General features: G+C 33.7%; 2 protein-coding genes across 6 annotated transcripts in view; both read right to left on the bottom strand.

Annotated features, from left to right (window-relative positions):
* Nucleotides 1-1771: 1771 nt before the first annotated feature.
* Nucleotides 1772-4935, bottom strand: LOC108196696 (uncharacterized). Its single transcript, XM_017364099.2, has one exon. It carries the CDS (start codon nucleotides 4754-4756, stop codon nucleotides 1988-1990), a length of 2769 nt encoding a protein of 922 aa, XP_017219588.1. The 5' UTR covers nucleotides 4757-4935; the 3' UTR covers nucleotides 1772-1987.
* Nucleotides 4936-5873: 938 nt separating this feature from the next.
* LOC108196246 (tRNA ligase 1) overlaps nucleotides 5874-24022 on the bottom strand; it is a 34504-nt gene continuing 16355 nt past the window's right edge. For 4 of the 5 annotated variants that reach the window (XM_017363440.2, XM_017363441.2, XM_064081080.1 and 1 more), the window contains 18 exons: nucleotides 23455-23519; nucleotides 23172-23336; nucleotides 22328-22488; nucleotides 22137-22168; nucleotides 20899-21074; nucleotides 19804-19883; nucleotides 19283-19348; nucleotides 18925-19193; nucleotides 16292-16399; nucleotides 13996-14093; nucleotides 13072-13132; nucleotides 10090-10166; nucleotides 9940-10011; nucleotides 9786-9862; nucleotides 8482-8562; nucleotides 7619-7721; nucleotides 6952-7116; nucleotides 5874-6508 (listed from right to left, as the gene is read on the bottom strand). In XM_017363440.2, coding sequence (XP_017218929.1) covers nucleotides 6116-6508; nucleotides 6952-7116; nucleotides 7619-7721; nucleotides 8482-8562; nucleotides 9786-9862; nucleotides 9940-10011; nucleotides 10090-10166; nucleotides 13072-13132; nucleotides 13996-14093; nucleotides 16292-16399; nucleotides 18925-19193; nucleotides 19283-19348; nucleotides 19804-19883; nucleotides 20899-21074; nucleotides 22137-22168; nucleotides 22328-22488; nucleotides 23172-23336; nucleotides 23455-23519 — 2249 coding nt within the window. In that variant the 3' untranslated portion in view covers nucleotides 5874-6115. The remainder of the gene's footprint in view (nucleotides 6509-6951; nucleotides 7117-7618; nucleotides 7722-8481; nucleotides 8563-9785; nucleotides 9863-9939; nucleotides 10012-10089; nucleotides 10167-13071; nucleotides 13133-13995; nucleotides 14094-16291; nucleotides 16400-18924; nucleotides 19194-19282; nucleotides 19349-19803; nucleotides 19884-20898; nucleotides 21075-22136; nucleotides 22169-22327; nucleotides 22489-23171; nucleotides 23337-23454; nucleotides 23520-24022) is intronic. The other variant, XM_064081079.1, reaches the window with a different exon arrangement.

Genomic DNA, 24022 nt, shown 5'->3' with positions numbered 1-24022 from the left:
AACAAAGCATTATAGAAATTAGTTTAATTAATGCACTTTATAATATTTTTATGGAATATTTAATAAGCAAAAAGATATTGGAACCAAATTAAATTATGAAATATATATCAGAAGAGATAGTTCTTTGCAGGCTCTAAAGACTTATGATACAACTAAAAGACACCTAGGAGAGCGAAAGAATAGGAGAGTGAAAGAATTTATGATTGAACTAAAATATAGTTAAGAGTATATGAGTGAAACTTTCATAATGCTATTTTTTATATTATTATCCATTTGCCCTATGCATGAGAAGTCTATAAACTTAATTAAATAGTTAAAAAAGAATCTAAAAGGATTGATAGTAGGAAAAAAAAAATATAACCAATTTTAGAAATAATAATGACAAAGTAATCAATTCAAGTAAAACTAAAGACATGATTTGACTTCAGTAAATTTTGAAAGAAAATGTCAAGTACTCTAAAATTTATTTTCAAATAATTAGTTACACTCATGCTAATAAGTAATAAGACTACGTATTCACGTAAACCATTCAACCAAAATCAGCCGTATGTTTGCATGCCACGTGAGTTGGGGATAGATTTTGGGTTTCTAGCCTTACCCAACTTTAAAATGACGACCCTCAATGTACTAAAAACTAGCATTTCTCCCATCAAAATTAAAATCTTCGGTAAAAGGGTCAACTTGCAAGTATTTGATTCCCTTATCCAATAAAAAAAAAAGTTCATATCCATTAATCTTAATTTCAAAAAAAATTTGAAAAAAATCAGTGAAATTACTAAACAAAAAGCAACAATTGCAACATGACCAAATCGAAGTATAAATAAAATTGATCAGAGCTAAAACTTATATATTGAATATTTATTAAATATTATACGATGAAAAATATTGAAAGTTAACGCCCATGCGTAGCGGGCACAAATACCAGTAATTATATCTATTGAGATGTATTAAGTATATTTCTGAGTACTGCAGAGGTACGAGAATTTCTAGGGCTGTTTAACGAACCGAGCTGTTCGCGAACAAGCTCGAGCTCGGCTCGTTAAGAGCTCGTTCGGCTCGGCTCGTTAAGTTAACGAGCTCGAGCTCGAACACAAAAAATTGTTCGTTAAGTAAACGAGCTCGAGCCGAGCTTTTAGTATGTTCGGCTCGAGCTCGGCTCGAGCTCGTTCGGCTCGAGTTCGGCTCGTTAAAGCTCGAAAAAATGTAATATTTTCGGGGTTTTTTTATAATTTATATATGTTATTGGACTCAGAATTCAACATAATATATATATATATTTTAGTGATGTAAACAAAATTTTAGGAAATAATAATTTTATTTGGTTTTTAACAGGCAAGTAGAAGTTTGACTAGTACCGCTAACTAGTGTTTAATCCTAATTTAGTGTTTCAATATTTTAAAAAATATTTTTTACCGATCCAACTGTATGGATGTTAACATATATACATTTTAGTGATATAAACAAAGTTTCAAAAAAATTGAAATTATTAGGTTAGCTATTTTAAGAGTCAACTAGCGGTTTGTCCTTATTTTTTTTCTGGCTCGGCTCGACTCGACTCGACTCGGCTCGGCTCGTATTTGTTCGCGAACAAGCTCGTGTTCGGCTCGTTAGTTAACGAACCGAGCTTGAACACAATTTTTGTTCGATTAAAAAGCTCGGCTCGGCTCGTCAGAAAAAAAATTAAAGCTCGGCTCGGTTCGGTCAAAACTCGGCTCGGCTCGGTTCGTGAACAGCTCTAAGAATTTCTACATCAGAGAATTAGACAATTGGGTAGACAAGAAACCAATAGCATGCATATAATTATCATATATATTTTTTATATTTATATTTATACAAGGCACCGGCAAAAGAAGAACATTTCCTCACAAAACCTCCCTGATGACATCCAAATAAAGCCCCTCGTATGCTTAAAAAGATCTTAAAGAAGAGCTACAAGGAGAAGGAAGAGTATGCAAGTGAGAAATTTCATATACTTCCTCCTCTTGATCTACTTAGTTCCAGTTGCAGGGACTTTTTCATACAAATAATTCTCTCTGTAGCTCCGGGGAAGGAAGAAACGGCCACCAAACTGCTGCTGCAAGAAAATGATGAAAACAAAGACCACACCCAAGCAACATATACTAATATCCCAAACTGTTGAAAAATAATCCATTCTAGGATTGGCGTATATATAAGTGAAGGACCAGGAAGAACTTTGAGTCCTGTAAAGATCATATGCATGAGGTAACAGACGAAGTAGTGGCATCCCCACGTAGAAGGAAGGGGCGAGAGCTTTTACACTAGAGTCGCAGAATAAGTTGAAAATTATTTGGGGAAGCAAAACAACATCCCGAACCAAGCCAGCAAATGACTTCAGTTCTCCCAGTAGAGATATTTGTGTGCTGTTGGCAGGTTCAAGCACCAGAAACATGTTGTTTATGGAAGGCTTTGTCAACAGATGGACAAACCAAGCAATTAATCCACCACCAATGTACAGTGGTATAGATAAATAAAGAACTTTTTTATCAGAAACCCATAAATTCTTTAGGCTTTCTTCCTCAATTCTAGCAGACCAGGTTAGTTGGAGAAGACGGAACTCCATCAGGAAAGCTACCATTGTTATCACCCTCACTAACACCTCATTTACCTCAAGCCATCCATCACTTCCCCTAAAAAGAGTCTGCCGCATATGATTCGACACGAACATGGCTTCAAAATTCAACAAAAGTGGAATCATGTGTGCCAATGTGAGAATAACAAGCATCACGATTGAAATAAAAGGAAGCACATCCGGATGCTTATACACATGAAACAACTGCAAACCAACAAAAATACAAGCAAGTGTATTGGAAAATAGAACCATCGTGATCTCCAGATCCATTCTCCATAATGATTGTTTAGCTCCGTAAGTGTAAACAGAACTCGAGTGAAACTCAAGACTATTAAAGTGTAGAGGGTCTGCCTTGCTCCTAGTGCTTTTAATAATTCCCTTCACGTTGCCACCATTCCTTGCATTCAACGGAGGGTATGCAGCGGTAACGACAATTTGACAATCTAAAGAATTATTAGTCTTTATCCCATTGTATGAGTAAAGATGCCTACAGCCTATCATACATAACATTCCAGTATTCGCATCATATACTCCTTCAGCCGAGATGACTACAGAAGGTGTCAAAGGAGCTTCAGCACCCAACATAAAGTTGGGACTATTCTTGAAGTTTAGCACATAACTAATATTCATCAAACTACTCCCATTCCCATCAACCACATATTTTGTTTGGTCACTGACAAGTTGATGTTGCTCATAAAATTTGTCACCAACAGATAATGGAGATGAATAACCCCATGCTGTATGACCCTCCTTATTTCTCACTGTCATGTCAAATCTCATATCAGACGAATACCCATCAGGGTAAGTCTTTCTTTTTCTTCTTGTTTTGATCTTCTTTAGACAGGCGAGATTTTGATATTCACCATACTTATATTTTAAAGCACCAAGTCTTGGCTGTCGATTCTCTTGGCTCCTAAAGGAGACTCTACCAAAATAACCTGACTCATTCACCATTTTGTTAGTCCACATCTGGCCAACAATGACACTCCTTTCTCTCAATGAAAATGTAGCAGGCACTCTCAAGATCAACCTTATGGAACAGTCCCCAACTGAACCCATACTTAAAGACCCTGTAGCATTAATAATCCGACAAGCAACCAAGTCCATTCGTTTTTTAACCCCATCCCACACACCTTCAGCAACGAGTGTCGTACTAGGATCAAATGGTGAGTTAAAAGTACTGCGACTAGAGTTCAACAACCTTAACAAATACCTAACTCTCCCATCCTCCATACACTCAACCTCATCAAAGACCATAAAAACCGGTACAACCCCACTACCGCCACCAAGAACATTACAGTTACCAGCACCACAATCATCCGAATAAACCAATTCAACTCTACTACCAGAAACCAGTGAACACACCTCCCTACTAGTCTCGAAACCAAGAGAAACATTTCCCAAATCATCATATTCACTAAAAACCGCACTTACTTTCTCCCTCTCAACCAACATAAAATCATACCCCCTCATCGAAACACCCAATATCTCAATCCCTTTAAAATAATTCTTATCACCCACATTACCCAAATTCCGCAACGTGCCATTAACAAAACTATTAAAAATACTCGAAACATTCAGATAATCAAGATTCAAAACAACATTAACATTGCGTAAATAACCAACACCAGAACCAACCATACACACCTTCCCAGAATCAGCATTCCAAAACCCATGTAGCTGAAACACAGCTTGACTACGCCTAACCGGGATTTTCGGAGCCCGATAACTAACCATCCTCAATTGCCTCCTAAAAGCACCATGATCACGCATACCCTTCAACCCCAATCGCCCCTCAAACATAAATACATGATCATTTGTTGTATCATACACAAAATGAGTTCGAAACCAAGCCGACCCGCTCGCCCCCTTTCCCGCCAAAAAGCCATTCCGGTGGCCGAAAATTTCGGCCCCGCCGGCGAAAATGGCGGTGGGTAAATCAAGAGTGAGGTTGGTGAGGTGAAGAGAAGGGGTCTCTGCAACGACGTCGTTGCAGTGCTTAGAATATGGGATTTGGCGAAAATTAGGTGAAATTTTGTAGGAATTGACACTGAGTGTGAAGATTAGGAAGATGAGGAGATGGGTTAAACAGAGATTAAGGGATTTTAGAGATTTTGTAAGAAGATGATTAGCCCCAAAATTTGGGGGAAATCGAGAAATCTTCATAGCTGAAAGAGCTCCCAGTAGTCCCCAGCTTAAGTTTAGATCTTATACCGCTACAAACTTAAGTACAATATTCAAGTTCAACCCTTTGCTTTGCTTTACAGAAAAAATACTATAAACAAATTGTTTTCTCAAGAGAAATGATGCTCATATCAATTTGGTACAAAATCTATCATAAAATGATTGAGATCAATGACTTAACAGTTTGAAATAATTTAATTGAAAAGATTAATATATAAACAGGGTCATTATTATAATTATTTGAATTTAACTGATAACCATACAATACGTATTATTTTTATCCATTTTTAAACCAAATTTGATATCTTTGACATTTTCTTTTTATAATACATTTAATTCATAGGCATTCATAGGACTGAAGTACTGAACATAGAGGTATTCAAACCCAACTTCAACATAATCTACCATTTGGAAAATTCATCCACCTAATTATCTGATATGAAGAAGGTTATCTGGGAATTAAAAGACGGTCTCCCTTAACCCCTCCCACGGGAAAGATGAAGAATACAACACTTGGGAGCGTATGGTTCATGGTTAATGAGTCCGCTTAACGAGAATCAGAACATCATATCCATATATTGTGTTTGGATTAGCAAAATTTATTTTTGTGGAATGGGAATCTCGTTCCTTCTTTGAGATAAATTATTCCTTCCACGTGGTTACCAATTCCCGTAACCCCCATTCCTATATCCATCATTCTCATTCTCGATTTTTGTTCCCACCAACCATCCAAACACCCCTTAGAAATTTCAAGACCGATAGTGATCATATTTAACTCTGCTCTGATTCACAAATTTATGCACAGCTGTGCCCAATGGCCACAATTTACCATGTATGAGATTCAAAGTAATCACAGCACGGAAATATGTTATAAGTAAAAAGTGATTTGCGGGAGCTATATAGCATTGTTAGTGGTACTGGTACCTTCCTCTAGTAGTTTAATATCAAGTCGTTGACATTTTCTTTTTCTCGGTGGTGAAGATAAAAAGATTTCCAGAAGCGCCTGAAATTATTTAAGCCTAATATCTATTGGAACAAAAATGAAGAGCAAAGGAGGCATTCTAGTCCAATACATAACAAAAAATAAACCATGCATGTATACATCTAAATATAAACTTATATATCTAAGTAGATATACATTCGTTATTAAACTTCTCATTGCTTTGGTACGGCAGAAGTATCTTCGTTGTCCATAAGAAAATATAAACTTATGGTCAATACTTTCGTAAGGAGAACTGTACTTGACTAACATGGGGAAAAATGTACTTACCATGATTACTATGGAAACCATGACAAAAAGAGTTCAGTGTGTTAATGTGTTACTAAAATATATAGTTTAATTTAGTGAAACTCTATTGTGCCAACTACAGTCACAGGTGGATCGATCTCGATTAGAGTAGCCCTCCCTTTAAAAAACAATTGCGGCAAAGTGCTGGATTCCTTTGCTGCAGCCCCTTTAGCAGTCCACAATGTGATGTGAGGCCACATATTCTTCGACTTTACCTCCTCACCATCAACAGAACCAGGATGAGCTTCCATAGCAGCCCATCTATCCGAGAAGAAAAGAGCAGTCATCTCCACCGGGACATTTTGATGCAAAACGGATGCATAGCTGGCTACAGCTGTAACTCCATGATTTTGCTTGTGAGCAAGAGTCAAATGAGCCTGTTTAAGGGTCCTATCTACATTCTTGTCTTTTAAAAAGGCATCAAATTCAGAATTCTTCTCAGCCAGCTATACAAATATTATGCACCCATCAAAGTCTAGATCAATGTATTAGCATATAATCCTAGAAATAATTGTCCTTAAAAGCATATAAAACTGCTGCTCCGCATTACGAAAACTAAAACAGATAAAATTTCCTCTCTAATAATCTAAAAACAGAAATATTCTCCACCAAGAAACCAAGGTAAAAATACAAACAATTAACCAAGTAGCTTGATCTCTAAGATTCAGTACCCTAACTATCTGCATAGTTATTACCATGATGTTTATTCTTCAAGTTAAAAGATTTAAGAAAAACGTTTAATTTTATAAACTGCTTCCACGAGTTTGGTAATGTACATAATATATGTATACATATATATATATATGGAGCTTCATAATATTATATAGAAGGCAATTATTTAGCAAGTTGGCAAAACATCATTTATAGTATGTAGCAAACCATTACTTACTTTATGAAGAAGACCTTGTAATTCAGTGACAGGGATATTAACTGCTGCAAATATGATGCTTCCTGCTTTTCTTTTTGCTGTAATAGGTCTTGGCCTAGAGTAATCTCCCTTTGCAAGAGTTCCTAATTGTTTCAATACTTGTTTTACTGCGCAATCAATTGGAACCTGGAAAACAGAGTAGATACTCATGTTTGAAATTTCAGCACGATGCGTAACAGCTCATAATAGAGCAGTAAAACAAGTTTATTATAAGTTTCTGTTATGGGATAAGTAATAGAGCAGGATGCTCCAGCGGGAGGAGGTGATAATAAGACTATGGGTGCCCGAGTTACCAAAATTTTGTTGGGTGGAAGGGAAGTTGTGTTTTTTCTGTTTCCTGTTCGTTTTATTATTGAAACCAGAAGAATGAGTAGTTGGCTCTACAAGTAAAAATGTCAGCATACATTAAGGCTGTTTTTCACGTGAAGCCAAGTTGGTTATCCAGTTGAAGGTATTTAATATTCATACTTTTCCAGCAAACATTCATTTAAAAATATATATCTCAATTACCTAGAAACTATTGGCTATACTCCAAATACTGACCTTTGTTGATCCATGAATACAAAATCGTGGATAAAATGGTTTATTAGTTTAAAGAATCTTAAGACTTATGAGAAGAATGGAAGACCTGAACTGAATTGAGATACTCAGCATTTATATATATAATATCCCGCAACTTCTTCTCCCATTTAGCCCATTGTTGTGCGTATGTTCCTTTGCTGGAATCCAATCTGCAGGACAGATAGAAAGCCTCAGAAAATAACTTCACATTCCAAAATATTTGTTGTTGATTTTGTAATCATTTGATGTCATAAATTATTACAATCCCTGATAAATCTTCAGGTTAATCTAGTAATTTGAATGTTATTGATTCAACTTCTCGGCTGACCACAACCATACCCATTACATTGGCATTAATTGGATCAAGATCATATATAGCAGGAAAAATAGAGCCTACAATCTTGAAAAAACGAGTCTTGTATTTCATGTATGTAAAAAAATTACTTGAAATTACGACATAACTTATAAGCAGAAGTAATTTTCAAACTTGCAAGTTATATACCTATTCGGACAATTTTATTAATAACATAACTTAAATAGTGTAGTATATAACAAAACAAAAAAGAATTACCATAAATTTCATTCAAAAAGGATATACTTATTTTATTAAGTCAAATTACAAATTTTAAATAAGCATCTGAAATAATCAACTACTTCCATTTTATCACAATTCTAGAAGTCACTATGAAGCTACTTATACTTTTTACACAAATGACCAAAAAATGTCTTAGCTTATTCTACGTGATAAGTTATATAATATAACGCAAAATGGCCCCAGGTAAAGTACGCTTTCAGTAAGCTTCTTTATGCAAAGAAAAATGGAAGGTTCGCTACATAAGATAAAACATTCATATAGTCTACACATGACACTGTGACTACCTTTTCTGGGGTAAATTTTAATCGAAACTTGACAAGCAGGCTAGTACCAACCTTCTATGTTTGATAGAATGAAGCCTGAACAGGTCTATCCCCTCCTCCAGAATGGACGTCACAGATTCAGGTAAAGGACTCCTTCATGTGGAGAAAATAAAATGGAAAAAAGTAAAGCTTTAAGCACAACTATACGAATATATGTACCTTGTCCAGGGAGAATTTAATATGAATAGCTTCCAAGACAAGGCAACTCATACAGGTAACCATGCCTTAACTACAAATTCAGAAATCTCAAAATATACAGGAACACGGACTTCTTGATCCTAGAAGAAGGTAAAAGAATGCAACAAATAGAGCTTGAAGTTTTGTTCTGTAAACTATCTGCTTGGTGAAACAGATACGGTTGCAATTCAATAAGGATTTCACATGTTGCCACTTACTCTTACATGTTGGAGCCTCAACTCATCCAAACACTATATCCAGTACTTTATGTCATTAGTAGCCTACTTTATCATCCTCGTATATCATTTTAGAAGATAGCTCATTTTTCCTACCTCCAGACTGCTATTAATATTTTTTTTACAGAACATAATCACAACTTATTTTTCATCCCTCTTCTTGTCCGATGCTTCACATTTATTAGTTTCTTTTAAGATTTGAGCATCTTTCTATTTTTTAGATGACTTGTGAGATATTGCAACCTATCCTCATAGCAATACAATTTTTGCAACAGCCTCTCTTGTATATAATTGATTGTTGTCCTATATATTTTTGTATCTTATTTTTCACTACCAGGTATATTATATGTATATAGAGTAAGACAGTTCTTGTACACACCATATAAGCACAACAATCTTTCAGAGAGAATAATAAAAAAACAATAAATTTTTTGAATTATTCTTTCGTGCAAAGTCGTCCCAACATACACTCTTTTAGTTTTTACATGTCTAAAAATATTAAGTCCATGATTTCGATGCATAAACATGATTTGAAGATTTTCTCCCTTTCCCAATGTTATACAGTTTTAAAATTTCATCCAGAAACAGTTTGCATCAAATAATTTTATGAAGTACTAATAGACATAAATATTTGCAGCAGTAGATGAGATATGGATAGAGGGTTTACGGATAAAGTAACAAGAAGCTTAGGGGACCAAATAAGAAGAAAACATGATAGAATAATGGGCTCTGAAAGAATTATCAATACTTCCACTAAAGATTGACCCCCATCCCTGAAGGCCCAAACATCAAAAGATCGGGCTCACTTTGGCGTCTTCCAAATTAAAAGGAAAACTAACGCACCCAAATAGATTAGGCATGTGCAACTTTGACATATAAATCTAAAATGAAAAATATTCTGACCTATTAGGCTTCAATAGAGGCATCTTCACAATAGAGCCGAAACATTCTATAAGCTCAGCCTCAAACACTTTGCGATCCTGCAAACTTGAATAGAAAATTAGGTAATCACACTTGTTAGAGCAATTCATAGAATTCCTTTTTAGATGCATCTAACCTGGCCGTCATAAAAGTGGTAAAATTTTAGCAAGACATAGCCAGCAGTTGGACATGCCTTGTCAAGACTCCCCTGTGAACCAGATCAAAACAGTAAGATATATAAACTAAGAGAACCATTGACTAGCAGAACAAAGAAGTAGGAACAAACTGGATGATTAGAACGGAGAAGCACACGAAGTATAAAAACTGCTAAAGCGTCAAGGGAGTATGGATTTGTGTCAGTTCCTGCAATGCCATAATATTTACTTTAAGGTTGATGCTAGAAGTATAACACACTCAAACAGTATAAATTGTGGGGGGAAACTCTAATGATAGATGCAGGTACAAGTTGGTGTTAAGAAAATGTCAGAAATATCTATAAAACAGATAATAAAAATTCAAAAAATCAGTAAATGGAAACTACTATACGATGAGTGGTGTGCAATGGTATACATTGCACGTGAGATTTAATTTCAACGACAACAAAGATGAACAATACCAACTTTAATAGCACATTGGTAAATGAAGACGACACATTACAGTATCACACACTCTATACTTGCTTCCGATTATATTATGCATGTGTTGAAATGCCAATAATATGGCAAACACACACAACCTCACAATAAATCAGAGAAAGAGGGAGCGAAGTATAAATTAACATAGAAGATCAATTTGGTAATTTTTTTGTACAATATGGTTTTGGATGAGTTGGTAACAAAATATGGATATGTGTGTAATTTTATCCCACATTTATCCAAAGTTTATTACTACCTCCATCCCAATATACATTTATTTGACATCTTTACTCGTACTTCAATGCGCACAACAGAGATACTTATACATAATATTGTTTTTCATAATTTTTATATTGTACTTTGTTGGGAGACCCTGAGCCAGTCAAGCGTGAAAGTTTAAAGTTCAAATTTTTATATAGAACAAAAATCACGAAAAAAAATAATGTAAAAATGCCTTTTACATGCCTAAAAATGTGTGAAGTGAAAGGGTCATATAAAATGGGACGAAGGGAGTGTTTAATAAAGGTTAAAGTTTGTCTTCACCTCTTTATATTTATACACACACACACACATACATACATTACTTACATATATACACACAGACTATATTATTAAAGCAAAACATACAAAAGTTTGGTTGTTGGTTTGTAGTCCGGTACAATATATTATAACCGTTAGTACACTTACTCAAATTGACTGGAACCATTGCATTGAATTTTTTATATATCAGTATCTACGATGCTATTAAAGATTTAAGGTTCGAATCCCATCAAGAGCATATTAGAATATTTATATTATAATATTTATAAGAATACTAATAAATAAGATTAAAATCCTGTAAACATATACATTATATATTTGTATATATTATTTAGATCTAAAAATACAAGCATAATGTATTATCATATTTTATTTTAATGTTATTGACATGGCACTTATTAAAATTATATAAATTATTAAAAAATTATAATAAAGAACACCCGTGCATGACATGGGTTTTAAGGTAGTGTTTATATATATAATATAATGTTTTCTCAATGATGGAGTGACGCTCAGCCAAAAACAATTTTTAATGAAAGATGTAGTCGACCGAACAAATATGAATTTTACCTTATGGGATCTATAATGTGCACGTTGTTTATTAATTATTTAGAACAACATGTCTATGCAAGCAATTTCATGTAAGCAGAGTTCATATTGTTAGGATCCATATGATTCTGGGAGTTGATTTATTATCAATATATGTGAAGGATTTTAATGGCTTCTAAATGCAGTATGATGTTGAGTCACTAGGTGTCTTCACTCCAGATTCGTGTGGTTTTCTCACTTTATGTGTTTCTTACTCAACAAGTTTTACATGTTTTTGGCAGGAAAACCTTTCAAGGAAAATTATCTTTAGTGAAAACGGCAGATGGATGAACATACGTAAATACAAAAGCAAGTAAAAAAGCAAGTACATGCCAAATCACACAAAAGGCGAATCAAATTTATAGTTTTTTTAATCATCCAAAAAAATACATTAAACTAAATATATTGAATAAAAGTGATAAAAATATCTAAAGGACAAACTTTATTGATTTAGTACGAAAATCATATTATTTTGTAACCATATATTTTACTTCCAAATAAAATTATAGTTATTCAGAGTAAACATACCCAATTTTTCCAAACTAAGTTGCATATGAAAACCACAAAAATACTTTGTGTATATTTACTAATTAAATTAACTCACAGGAAACTGTACTGATTCTAACTGTACAAACTCTTGTGCTACTTGTGTGGATGGGTGAAAGTGCTCACATAGATATAGATATAATATTGTAAATAATTCACAAAATATATGTATCAGACAAAATACATACCCACCGAATAAAAAGAACCCCGCCGATTATAAAGAGCTTTTAGGTGAGTATCATCGAGACAATCATAATAAAGTGATAGAAACATTCAAACCTTGGATACAAACTTTAATTTTTATTAAATAATAAACTTCGAATGCATCGTGGAAGTAACAAACTATGCTAGAGAGAGAATGAAAAATGTACAAAAGTAGTTCTATACTAATCTACAAAAGATGTGTGTGAACAAGAGGCTTAGCTCCCTCTAATGGAAACTAATTACAATAAAATTTATTTTTATTTACAACGATACTCGTGACCAAGTGTTTGCTCAACTTTTCCTGTATAAAATGAGTCTTGCTTAATTTATCACGATACTGGTGACTCGTGACAAGTCATAATTTGACTTTAATGCAATTATCTTCGTTTAATAAGCAAACCCAGACCATCGTTATAATAATTGTAAAGATATAAGAAGATTTGAGTTGGGGATTTAAAAAATGATTTGATGTTTAATATTTTGTTATAGCGATCATAACTAGAAGGTCGACAGTCCAAATATTAATAGTATCTAAAGATTAATTGGGTTGTTTTCAAAATATCATGGTTTTAATGGAGGCCAAGGGTGTGTTGAGCGGGCCAATGGGCCAGTGTTTTGACAAGACATAAGCAGCTATAACATAAATATGATAGAGAAGATGAAAGTGGAACAAAGTACAGAGTGATGTCATATTAGTTGTAACAAAAGAAAGCGAACAAGTTAAGATTTAAGGTGACCAAAATATCATGATGAACCTTCACAATCAGGCACAACTGGAACAGCAAATGCTTTAGTGCTTGAGCATATTCCCTCAATCTACAAGATAGTAAGAAACCACCATCAAGCTTGCAAGATCTTTTAAGATTTTATGTTGTAAACTATTATTATAGTTTAACATGATATATGTTCTACTGATAATAATTTAACAAAATGAGAAAACAAGATATATTTTGTATCTTATCCTGCAGCTTGCGGTTTCAAGTTGTAACATAAGGATAAGGTAATAAATGAGATTGAAGTCCTTCGATAACTACATATCTTATTTTCATGCCTAACAATTTAAAATTCTTGTCATCATCAACATATAATGACGTCCTTCAAATAGCTACATTTTTTAAGTTCGTATCCTAGCTCATCTATGAGCACTGAGATCGTGTTAAAATCTAGATATCCCAATTTATAGTGTGCCTTTTAGTATATGCTGAACATAAATTTTAAGTGCTTTGACAAGAAATATGGGACTATTATGTGCTCAATGGTGTGATATGGGACTATAAATATTTGCGCTTCCTATTACAAATAAAAAACAAAGACATACTTCAACTTCAACAAAAAAGGACTTGATTAATATTAACAAGAGTTGAACACACGTTTTGCATACATCTAAATACTTAAACCAGCTCCACTATTAATTTGTATTGCAATCGATATTACTAATATTAAGTTAAGGATGGTCGTACCAATGGATTTCTGTGGCTTTTATGTATGCAATTACATGTTAATGTGTTATATGCAATTAAAAGTCATAGGGGCTTAATACAATTCCAGCCAAACTGGCATGGAGAAATCGGGATAGGATATGAACTTATTGTGAGATTTTATTTTACCAGCCCTTCATGTTTCATCATCGCTCATTCTTCCAAAAATCGTATTACAGTTATATTGGTAAGATATAATACCCTTCTCCAGACTTCCACAGTTGGTGCATTCTTGTCAGCAAGCATAACAGAAGAAGGGTTCCTGTTGCGCTCTTCAGCAACCTTCTTCCAATAGTTTCCTGATGTAATTTATACGGTTAAAAACAAAGGACATATAGGCAATAATTAAAAATGATATTTAAGAGAATGTACCACCAGATCTACTAATGGAACAATAAAGCATAATTTTATTTGAAACCCATTTGGGCAAGCAATTTTTTGAGAGAGAGTTGTTCCTATAGTTTCAAAAAAAAAAATCTAGTGACTGATAATTCCAACTAAAAGAACTTTTAGTATTTTAGTAGAAGCTAAAAATTTCTACTTCCGGAAGAACCATAATTTTCAATATTAGACAAACGTACAAATTTACCCATGCAAATGTGGAACCATAAAAATACAAAATAATCAGCATAACCTTATTTAAAAAGAGAACATTTTTGCAGTTCGACCACCTAACAATTTGACTATTTATAGAGGTTCTATTTAAAGAAACATGAATCTAATGCTGTTGCAAGACAAGATTAAGAAAGGGTAAGCAACAGGGGATGGAATTTAAATTCTATGCATATCTCTAAGAACTCAAATTAATACATAGATATATCAAACATTCTTCAATGTATAATCTGATATATAATATGCTTACATTTCCTTACAAAAGAAGTGTACCTTATCTCAGACAATAAGAAACTAATTCTAACAATTATCTAGGTTACTAATAAATAAATAAATAGGATCCTATATTTAAAACTAGAATATTCAAAATTAATTATACAAATACACTTAAATTTAGATGGTGGTGGTGGTGATAATAACAATGATGACTTAATTAGAATATTCTTGAATTATGATAGTTGATCTCTCTTTGTCACATTTAATTTGTTGTTAGGCTTTTCTGAAGTCTTTAAACTACAAACAAAAGAGTACAATTTTTTTGAAAAAAATCCTTATAATAGGTCTTTTATTACAAGTACATTCAACATGCACAAAGAAGGTTCATGAGAAAAACTGAGCGATGAATAAAATGGGATATCAGAAGTGACCATCGGGATTTATATATGATCAAAATTCAGAACTTGTTATCATGATTTAAATTTGGATTATCTGTCATAAAATCCATTTTGAAGCATTATATTAATTAGACGACCATCTCCCTGCACCATAAGGGTAGGAGGGAAGCAGATAAAGTGATTTTATAATTGAACACACCTCCCTTGAATATCCATATTTTTGGATTGATAAGTGTTCCATTTAGATGCCATTTACAGTATCTGATTTTTTTTGGAATTTCCAATTACCAATAAATCAAATACGGAAAAACAGCCTGGGGCCTTCTCCTGACAAAAATATCAACCAAAGGCCATTAACTCCTTTCCCCTGGACTGCTAAATGTTTTCAAGGTGAATCTGAACAGTCTGGCTAACAAAGGTTTCACTATATTGCAGAGCTACTAAACTAAAAATAATTTAGCTAAACTTTAGTGTCTTATTTGCAGTTATCTACCAACAGCATGATCAAGTTCTGTATCATACACCATCAGAGTTTAGTACAAAATTCCATGTCAGGGTCAGTATTCCAGACCTTTGCACCAATACTCGATATTAACAAGCCTTCAGAATATCAATTACTATACTACACGCAAACTCTGATCAATTAAATAGCCAAAACTCCAACTAAAAGAATAAAACTAACTCTAGAATCCAATCCTAGTAGCTCCAAAAGAGAAAAGCAAGAGAAACTCAACAGTTTTAAGATCCAATTTCTTTTGTAAAAACAAAATCAAATCCCAAACATATATTACTTAGGTACTTGGGCACTAATACGATGCCTGATGAATTTTTAGATGAATTTAAGAATTCGAAACCATTGGTTTTAAGTAGTCAATTAAAAATTCAGTATAAGTCGAAAACTAAGTGAGTCTACAAAAATAATAGTACTCTGGTAATACTTCCTAGAATATGCCTAAAAACCTCAATAAAATGAAGACAATTTTATCATTTGTTTCTCGTCGTACTATAACTACACACCCACCAAACCCTACCCACTTGCTATTTATTGGAATAATAGTACTCTGGTAATACTTCCTAGAATATGCCTAAAAACCTCAATAAAATGAAGACGATTTTATCATTTGTTTCTCGTCGTACTATAACTACACACCCACCAAACCCTACCCACTTGCTATTTGATGACAAAACTCAGTAACAACATCAGTAGACTTTAATTTAAAAATTCACTGCAGGCAAACATATCATATTTGACTTTGACAGAAATTGTTTACCTTTAGTAAGATCACCCATTAAGCTATGCACTGGAAGCCCATCCCAAAGTTTCCCTGTGGAACATAAAATTTCCTTACAAAGAGCAGATTTCCCACAACCCGGTATTCCTGTAGGAAAATCTATAATGTGTTACAAAAAATCTGCATCAAACCAATCCAACTCAAACTCTTATCAAGCTAAAATTGAAAGCATAATATGTCAGTGTAAATCCCAAAGAGACTACACCTCACGACTACTCCAAATGCAGCATATCGGCACATAATTACATATAATATTCTATAGTAACTTGATAATTAGTATTTTATATTTTAATGAATCTTATTTATAAAGGAAAAAATTGTGCATTGCGTGGTCTACATAAAATATTTTACGGGTGTCATGTGCATTACACTAATCCACTTATGCGTAAGAGTCACCCCAATGAATAGAGTGCTGCTGCTCTTGACCCAGAAAAGCATGTGCGATTTTTGTATTCATGACAGACTTGTATAGACCTCATGCCTTGTGCTGGCTACTAAATCCATATCTACGAGTCACTTCTGTCCATTATTGTTACAGTGTCATAGTGCTAGATACTTCTTAACAAATTGAGGACGCCATGTCGATAAGGACCATGTGAAAATATGGGCATTTACCATCCTATTATGTATATTGCAGATATATAATAAAGCTTATAAACTGATATGAGATGTTACTATTTTAACTTATCTAATTAACCCAGCCCATTTACGCACAGACTAACCCGACCCAATTACCAAACTTTCTGATTATACGTCCTTAGTGATAGTATAAAATGGCTCTTCTCAAGTAATGGAATTATGTGCATTACTTGTACATAGTGCTTCCGTGCCAATTCCAGATTTAGTAATGAAACTGTGTTGTATATAACATTTTCTTTAGTGTTTTTTGTTTTGTAAATTTTTTTCATGAGAAGAACAATAACAACCACCAGTTGCCTGCCTAATCCTTTTCCTTTCCTTCTTTTTAATTTTCTTTTTCAACACAAGTTCCACGTGTTTCCGCTAACTGTTCTTATGGTGAATTGACTGAGTTGCCCCTACAGTGGTGGACTGATTGATTTGAACATTGGAATAAAGGGACTAATCTGTATTATCCAAAAGTATGATGACTGGCACGATTATATAATATAATGAAAATGACAACACGTAATTAGGACAGTGATATATGTAGACCCTAAATTTATATATGCACATCTTGATTTTGTTTTAGACTAAATTATTACCCTCTTCTGTTACCGTTGTTCACTTAATTTTTTTATAAATATTAATTATACATCAATATTATAGTTATATATGTTAGTATCGCTTTTGTTTTCTTTCAGTTGTCCAGTTGAGGCCAACATCAATAGAGTACAAAATCAATCCTCCAACTATAAATACTACATACTGTAGAAGAAGAAATAATAACTATTTAACTTTATATAAAGCAGTAAAATAATAGAAGAAAGAGTATTCTTTTCAGAGATTAATTATCAATATTAGCTTATAAATTTATAAGAGTTTGTATGTTAATTAATTCTTTAGAAATTTGTTGACAAGAGATATTAGGCTTTATAATTTTGGTCTTTAAAAATGGCAAAATCGAAACATGACTCGTAAATTTAGGAAATGTAGATTGAAATATAGCTAAATAAGATGATTTGTGCAACTTACACAGAACTTTGTAGATATCCAGTTTGTTAAACCAACAACAGAACAGAACTTTAGCACAAGAAATTATGTGATTAAAAAAATAATTTGATGGAAATAGGATAAGGGTAATTAAGTCCAAAATAACTCCAGGGTGTGCACAATTAACTTTAGGGTTTGCATATATCACCACCCTAAAATATAAACTACAATCAGAAATTATGTGATCAACAAATTACATCATAATATTATGCTCTAATTTAATAATAACAGACTATAAAGGCATGGCAGCCAACTATTATGAGAAGAAAAAAGATGAAATAGAGACCAGAAAGAGCATTAAAAAGACTACATACATATAGTACGAACATATGTCAGAGTCAGAAAAAAAGAGAAGAAAGTTAGGAAGAGAGAAGTGAAGTAGCTTAGGAATTTGCAAAATTACAAACTGAAGACTTGATAACTAAACACTTCCAGAATGGGTCTGAACAAAATATATCCGGGTCACTCAAAATAGACCTCTAGTCAAAAATCTCTCTCTAGGCCAGGACACTACATCACTAGCGATGTCATAATAACATTATGTCTGTCTGGAAGGTGTGACACGTTATTAACCAGACGAGTATTACATGTGAATTTTAGGACCAGTTTTCGAATTGTTGGATTTTGGTCAAAACATTCCCAAACTGTGGTATTTATTTCCTTGACCCTCAACTAGAGTGAATAATTTTATATTCAGTCCATGTTCATAATAGATTAGACCTGCCAGTAGTAAAAAAGGTTATATATAACTGTATTTTACCGCAGGAAATTAGAATGGAGCAACCCCAAACTCCACACAACTTAACGAATCCTGGTATTTTTCAGTATTAATATTGATCCTAGTATTTTCAGTATGAAATATGTCCAAGCTAAAATCTGCTTAACAAAATTTGACTGATCATACATAATTAGCACAATTCCGGCTTTCTAAAATGTGGTACCTGGGAAAAATACAATCAGACCCTCGCCTTTTCCAACAGAGTCCTTCACCACAGATGGATTGGCTGTTTCAACTTCTCCTACTTCATTTTCCCCACTATCAACTATGGCCAAAAAATCTTCAGCTTTAACCAAGTTTCCGGCGGAACCTATTAGAGCTCGGTTCTTTCTACTGCGCTTTGCGTAATTTTCGAGAAAAGGCTCAACTTCAGTAAGATACATGGGTCCTGATAGCGTTTCGTTTCCATACTTCCTTCGTGCATAGCATGCCCTATGAATCACATGCAGAACAGAGATAGAAGGCATAAAATAGTATTATATAGTAAAAAGTAAGAGTAAAAACTGAAAGTTAAGGTATACCACTCTTCTAGCATCGTGCTTAGTTCCCCTCGCTTTGCTTCTGAAGTATTCCACTTTCTCATTTGCCTAGAATGTCACATAGCCATCAACAAGATAATGTAAATCATCTATCATATATACCCCTTTCACAAAAAAAGGTACAATAGTAATTATGTAATATAAATATGTATCCAGGACGAATAGGTGTATGATGTGAGTAATTAAAAGGACCGGCAATGCTTTGTAACATGGCTGAAACAAAATTAAAGATGTTTCTACTAAAATTAATTGCGAAGACCAATTAACTGTTGATACTTTGTGCAGGAAAACAAACAAAAATCAAGGTGACACATTTCCCTGATCAAAGTACCTGCTCAACCAGGCTTTAAAATATTTTATGTAAAACCAGAACACACATGATAAACTTTGGGGAACTGGAATACATACTTAGGACAGATCACTCATTTTTCAGCATTAAAAGTGTGCACAACAGCAGCTAATAACAATCATATCAAAGAGCAATAAAGAAAGTAAAAATATACCGCATGTAGTAGGTCTTGTAAGCATCTGGACCTTCTTTAAACAGAATTGACAAACCATTCCGAATAAGAAAGGTTCGCAACTGTGGATTAAAAAAGGAAGATCTGCAATCAGTATTTGCATCACAGTACCAGTAAAAAATATACTCTTAATAGAAAAGTGCCAAATTAAAATATGAAAGGAAGAAGCGCATATAATGTTGGGTTAAATTGCAATCTACTAGCCATCCATATGTGTGTTCATAGTCCTAATTACAACAAAAGACTCTCTATGGAAAAAGTACTTGTCTCCATTACTCGGTAAATATTTTCCTTCCATAACATATCTATTTCAAGTTCCATCTTCAACACAGATTTACGAACTTAAACTATTTCATATTTGGTTATTCTACACAACACAAAGATGACCGTCAAAGGAATCCTAGAAAAACAGCCAACACTGATAGACAAGGGCTTTGCCACCTTTGAGCAAGGGTAGGCTTGTGCCCACTGGGATTGTAACAAGACAGACTTGTATTGAACACATTACTCGAACTCTGGCACCAAATGGGTACCCAGTTGGACATGATAGCTTGGACCTACTATCCTGGTAATGTGTTACAAGATATTAGGCAAAGGCACTTATTGAGCCAAAAAATAGTATATCCCAAAAGAAAAGTATCATGCATAGTCTTAATTGTTATTGCATACTTAGATTAATACATAATAAGTATGAGCAGTTAGTAAATATTTAATATTTAACTATATGTAGTTATGTACTAAGTTATATATTTATGTATCCCGGGCTGGAGAGATTCGATATATTTAGGACAATCCCCGAAGTGAGACTGGACTTATTTTCAGCCCATATCTAACCCATTTCCCATGCCTATTCATCTACCAAATGTGTTTCAAGGCCTGCACGGGCATTTTTATAAAACCTGCTGCAGATGTTTCCGGGGCAGGTTAATTGTCTTCTTGGGTCCACTTATTGTCCATTTTATTTGTTATTCCAAGTGCATGTGGAAATCGAAATATTCCCTATTGACTGCAATCAATATAAGAATTGGAAATAACAAACAGATTAAAAAAAAAAAAAAAAAATCAAAGCACATGTACCTTGTATGTAAGAAACTTCAACTTGATCATAAGATTTGCATCTTCATCAGCTAAACCGCCTTTTCCTGATATGTCATTACTATCAGGGACATTGTCAATCATATCAACACTGTTTATGGCAATTTGAGAAGCTCTCTCTTTACTTGAATTGAATAAATTTATGTCGGCAAAGAAACCTGGAAAGCAAAAATATGTCAGATGCTGTAACAAATTAATTAAAGCGGTATAGCAGTACATAACAATTGCTTTCGAGGATATGCCATTATCCATGTATGATAAATCAGGCACTCAACATAAGTAGGTGACAATAGTATTTACTTTTTGCTTGCTAGTCTTTAGCTAATACTTATGCAGCATGCAATAGTCAAAAGAAAATTAAAAACAGTATAAACTTATATTTACGGATTCCTAGTTCATCATGGAAAAATATATCAACCCTTGATGTTGAGGCTTTATCCTAATGGTAAGGCAACTCTCCATCGTGATAAAGGTCATAGGTTCAAATTCTCACTACCCGTCTCGTTATACAAACTTATAGAATTTACCAAAGAAAATACTAATCCTCCACAAAAAGAAAAAAATTAACTTTTCTGTTACTTATACTTTATCATCAAAAATACCATATTTCAGAGTCTCACAATTTCGGTAGTCTATACACACCCTCACAAAGACCACCATATAGAACCATAGAAAAAGCAAAACGAGAACGTGAATAAAAGTTAAACCCCTTATATAAACACTGTGCAGTTCCGATTTATATATCACATCACCAGATATAAAGAAACATTGTGCATTTTCCGTTATATTTCACATCACCAGACATGAAGACCTGTCCAATTTTGTCTTGTTAATATTTAACACCAATTGTCCTACTGAACCTCTAAAATGAAAACCATGAACAATATCTGGGTTTCGTGCAACTCCAATTGCCCTACTGAACCATCATAATGAAAACCATGATCAACATCCGGCTTAGCATAAAACCTCTAAAGAAGCTTTTAATCTTTCACCAGCTTTGTAACAACTTTTCCTAATTGAAAGAAGTGAGAAATTTGTCCTTTTATCCCTAACTTTCAATTTGAAAAGTGTGATGTAAACAGGTCAAAATATTTGTTTTCAATACTCAGGGACATTGTTGAAGAAACCATACGAACATAGATTTAACAACGTATATGAAAACACAATTATTATCAGTAAAACTAGAGAAGAATCAATCTTAAATTTTATTTAAACATCACCTCTATATAGTGGCCACAGTCCTGGTTTGTGCCTGAGGCGAAAGGAAGAGTTAGATAACTCAGCAAATCGAAGGGACATGAAAGGAAAAATTTATAATTGGATCCGTATTTTTAGTTGGCGAATAAGTGTGTTCAAATTTTTTCTAGTAAGATGGCAGACAAATCAATATATCTGAAAGCATGTAGCCAACCTCATTTGTTTCTGATAACGCTGAAAAGCTGAGTCATTTCGTACGTGGATAACCATTTTAAAATGAAGGTTGTCACTGGACATGGACTCAGCTTTGTGAAAATTATAGTAACATTTGAAAGCAGCAGGAATATGCTTCTCTCTCATTAAACGAATAATGTCCTGGTTCAAGTGCAAACAGTTATATAACATGCATTATATTATCATTGCCGGACAAAGAAAGATCCGTTGCACAGCCTACATCAAACAATTTTTAAAGGCTGTGTGTACTAATAATGCAATAAAGCACATAAAATGCAGTTAACTCAATTTAACTATGACAACAAAATTGGACAAGTACTTGCCTCAAGTCCCTTGATCCAAGTTTACTAATATGTTCATAAGAAACGGTTCTCGGGTACGCGTGGATTTTTATGAGCATGTATATAACTAAGTTGTGCTAAAAAAGAATATGCCAGGAGACACCAAAGATTAATTAGGAAGAGCAAACTAAAGACGAAAAGCTTAAAAATGTTGAATAACAGGAAAGTTTAGCATCAGACCGATAAAGACGAAAAGCTCAAAAGGTTGAATAAAAAGGAAAATAAAATGTATGTTCTTTTTCCAGACTTTAGCTCTGGTACAACTGCATAAGTTGTTGAAGTTTTAGCAGCTGAAGTCCAAGCAGAGGAGTTGGAAACATATTTTTAATGGTGAGTATAGTTTTAGCAGATGAGGTCCAGACAGAGAAGTTCGAAACATATCTTTAATGGAAACTATCAAAACAATCGAGGCAGACCAGAAACATTAAGAAATCGCAAAACTTATATATAGTTTGACCACTGACATTAAGTTTAGAGGCAGACCTGAAACTTGGTCGTGGAAAGATCGGAAGGATTAGCTTGTAAGAATTTTGAAATAAATGATTCATCAGCATCTGCAGAGTGTGCATCTGTGCTTCCATTTCCAAACCAGTCAACAAAGCTGGGGCAAAATGAGGTGCCGACATTCTGAAGGAGTGTTTTTATTTGCTGGAGTAGTATATTATTTAACACAAGTATTCAGGTTTGTATTGTAAGTCTACATTCTAACCTTATTAAGAAGAATATCTGCATATGTTTCATAAACAACAAAAAAACTCAATATTACCTGCTTTTCATCTGATCTGTTTGCAGCACATATTTCCCGCAGGCTAGGCCCCAGATCAAGGCCAACTGAAATGCAACGCAATCTCAAATTACAACATAAACGATCTTTAAAAAAATCAGGAACTCTATAACAGAAACAAGATCAACCAAATCAGACACTGAAGCTACTTTGCTGTCAACGCACAAGAAAGGTGAAAATGTTGAGGGAGTCTTGTAATTAGATGACTGTTTAAGGTAATAATTTAATTTCTAACCTTGTTTACAATTAAACTTCATTATTTGTAGGCTAGTAATTCCTGAAAAGACGTTTTTGAGACGCACTAGGTTCATATAGAGACAATCGGCTAGTAACTATATAAGGCAATAAGAAACCTGATCACATCACATATAAAAATCAGAACTCGTGCACAAGGTTTCTAAAAATTACAATATAGACGAAGGATGGAACTCTAAAACAAAAACCCAAACTTGCTAATGATAGTTTACGCTTGAAAATTTTAATCAGAAACAAGACTGGTATCATCCATATCCCAATAACTTTCAATTCTAGATTTAAAGTTATCTCATAA

Source organism: Daucus carota, chromosome 7 (assembly GCF_001625215.2).
Source record: "Daucus carota subsp. sativus chromosome 7, DH1 v3.0, whole genome shotgun sequence".
Taxonomy (NCBI): Eukaryota; Viridiplantae; Streptophyta; class Magnoliopsida; order Apiales; family Apiaceae; genus Daucus; species Daucus carota.
Note: the sequence above shows the minus strand (reverse complement) of the source record. Positions and strands in the feature narration are given on the sequence as shown.

Bases quoted from the DNA above. Each gene is read 5' to 3' on its own strand.
- LOC108196696 (XM_017364099.2), bottom strand. From the start codon at position 4,756: ATGAAGATTTCTCGATTTCCCCCAAATTTTGGGGCTAATCATCTTCTT.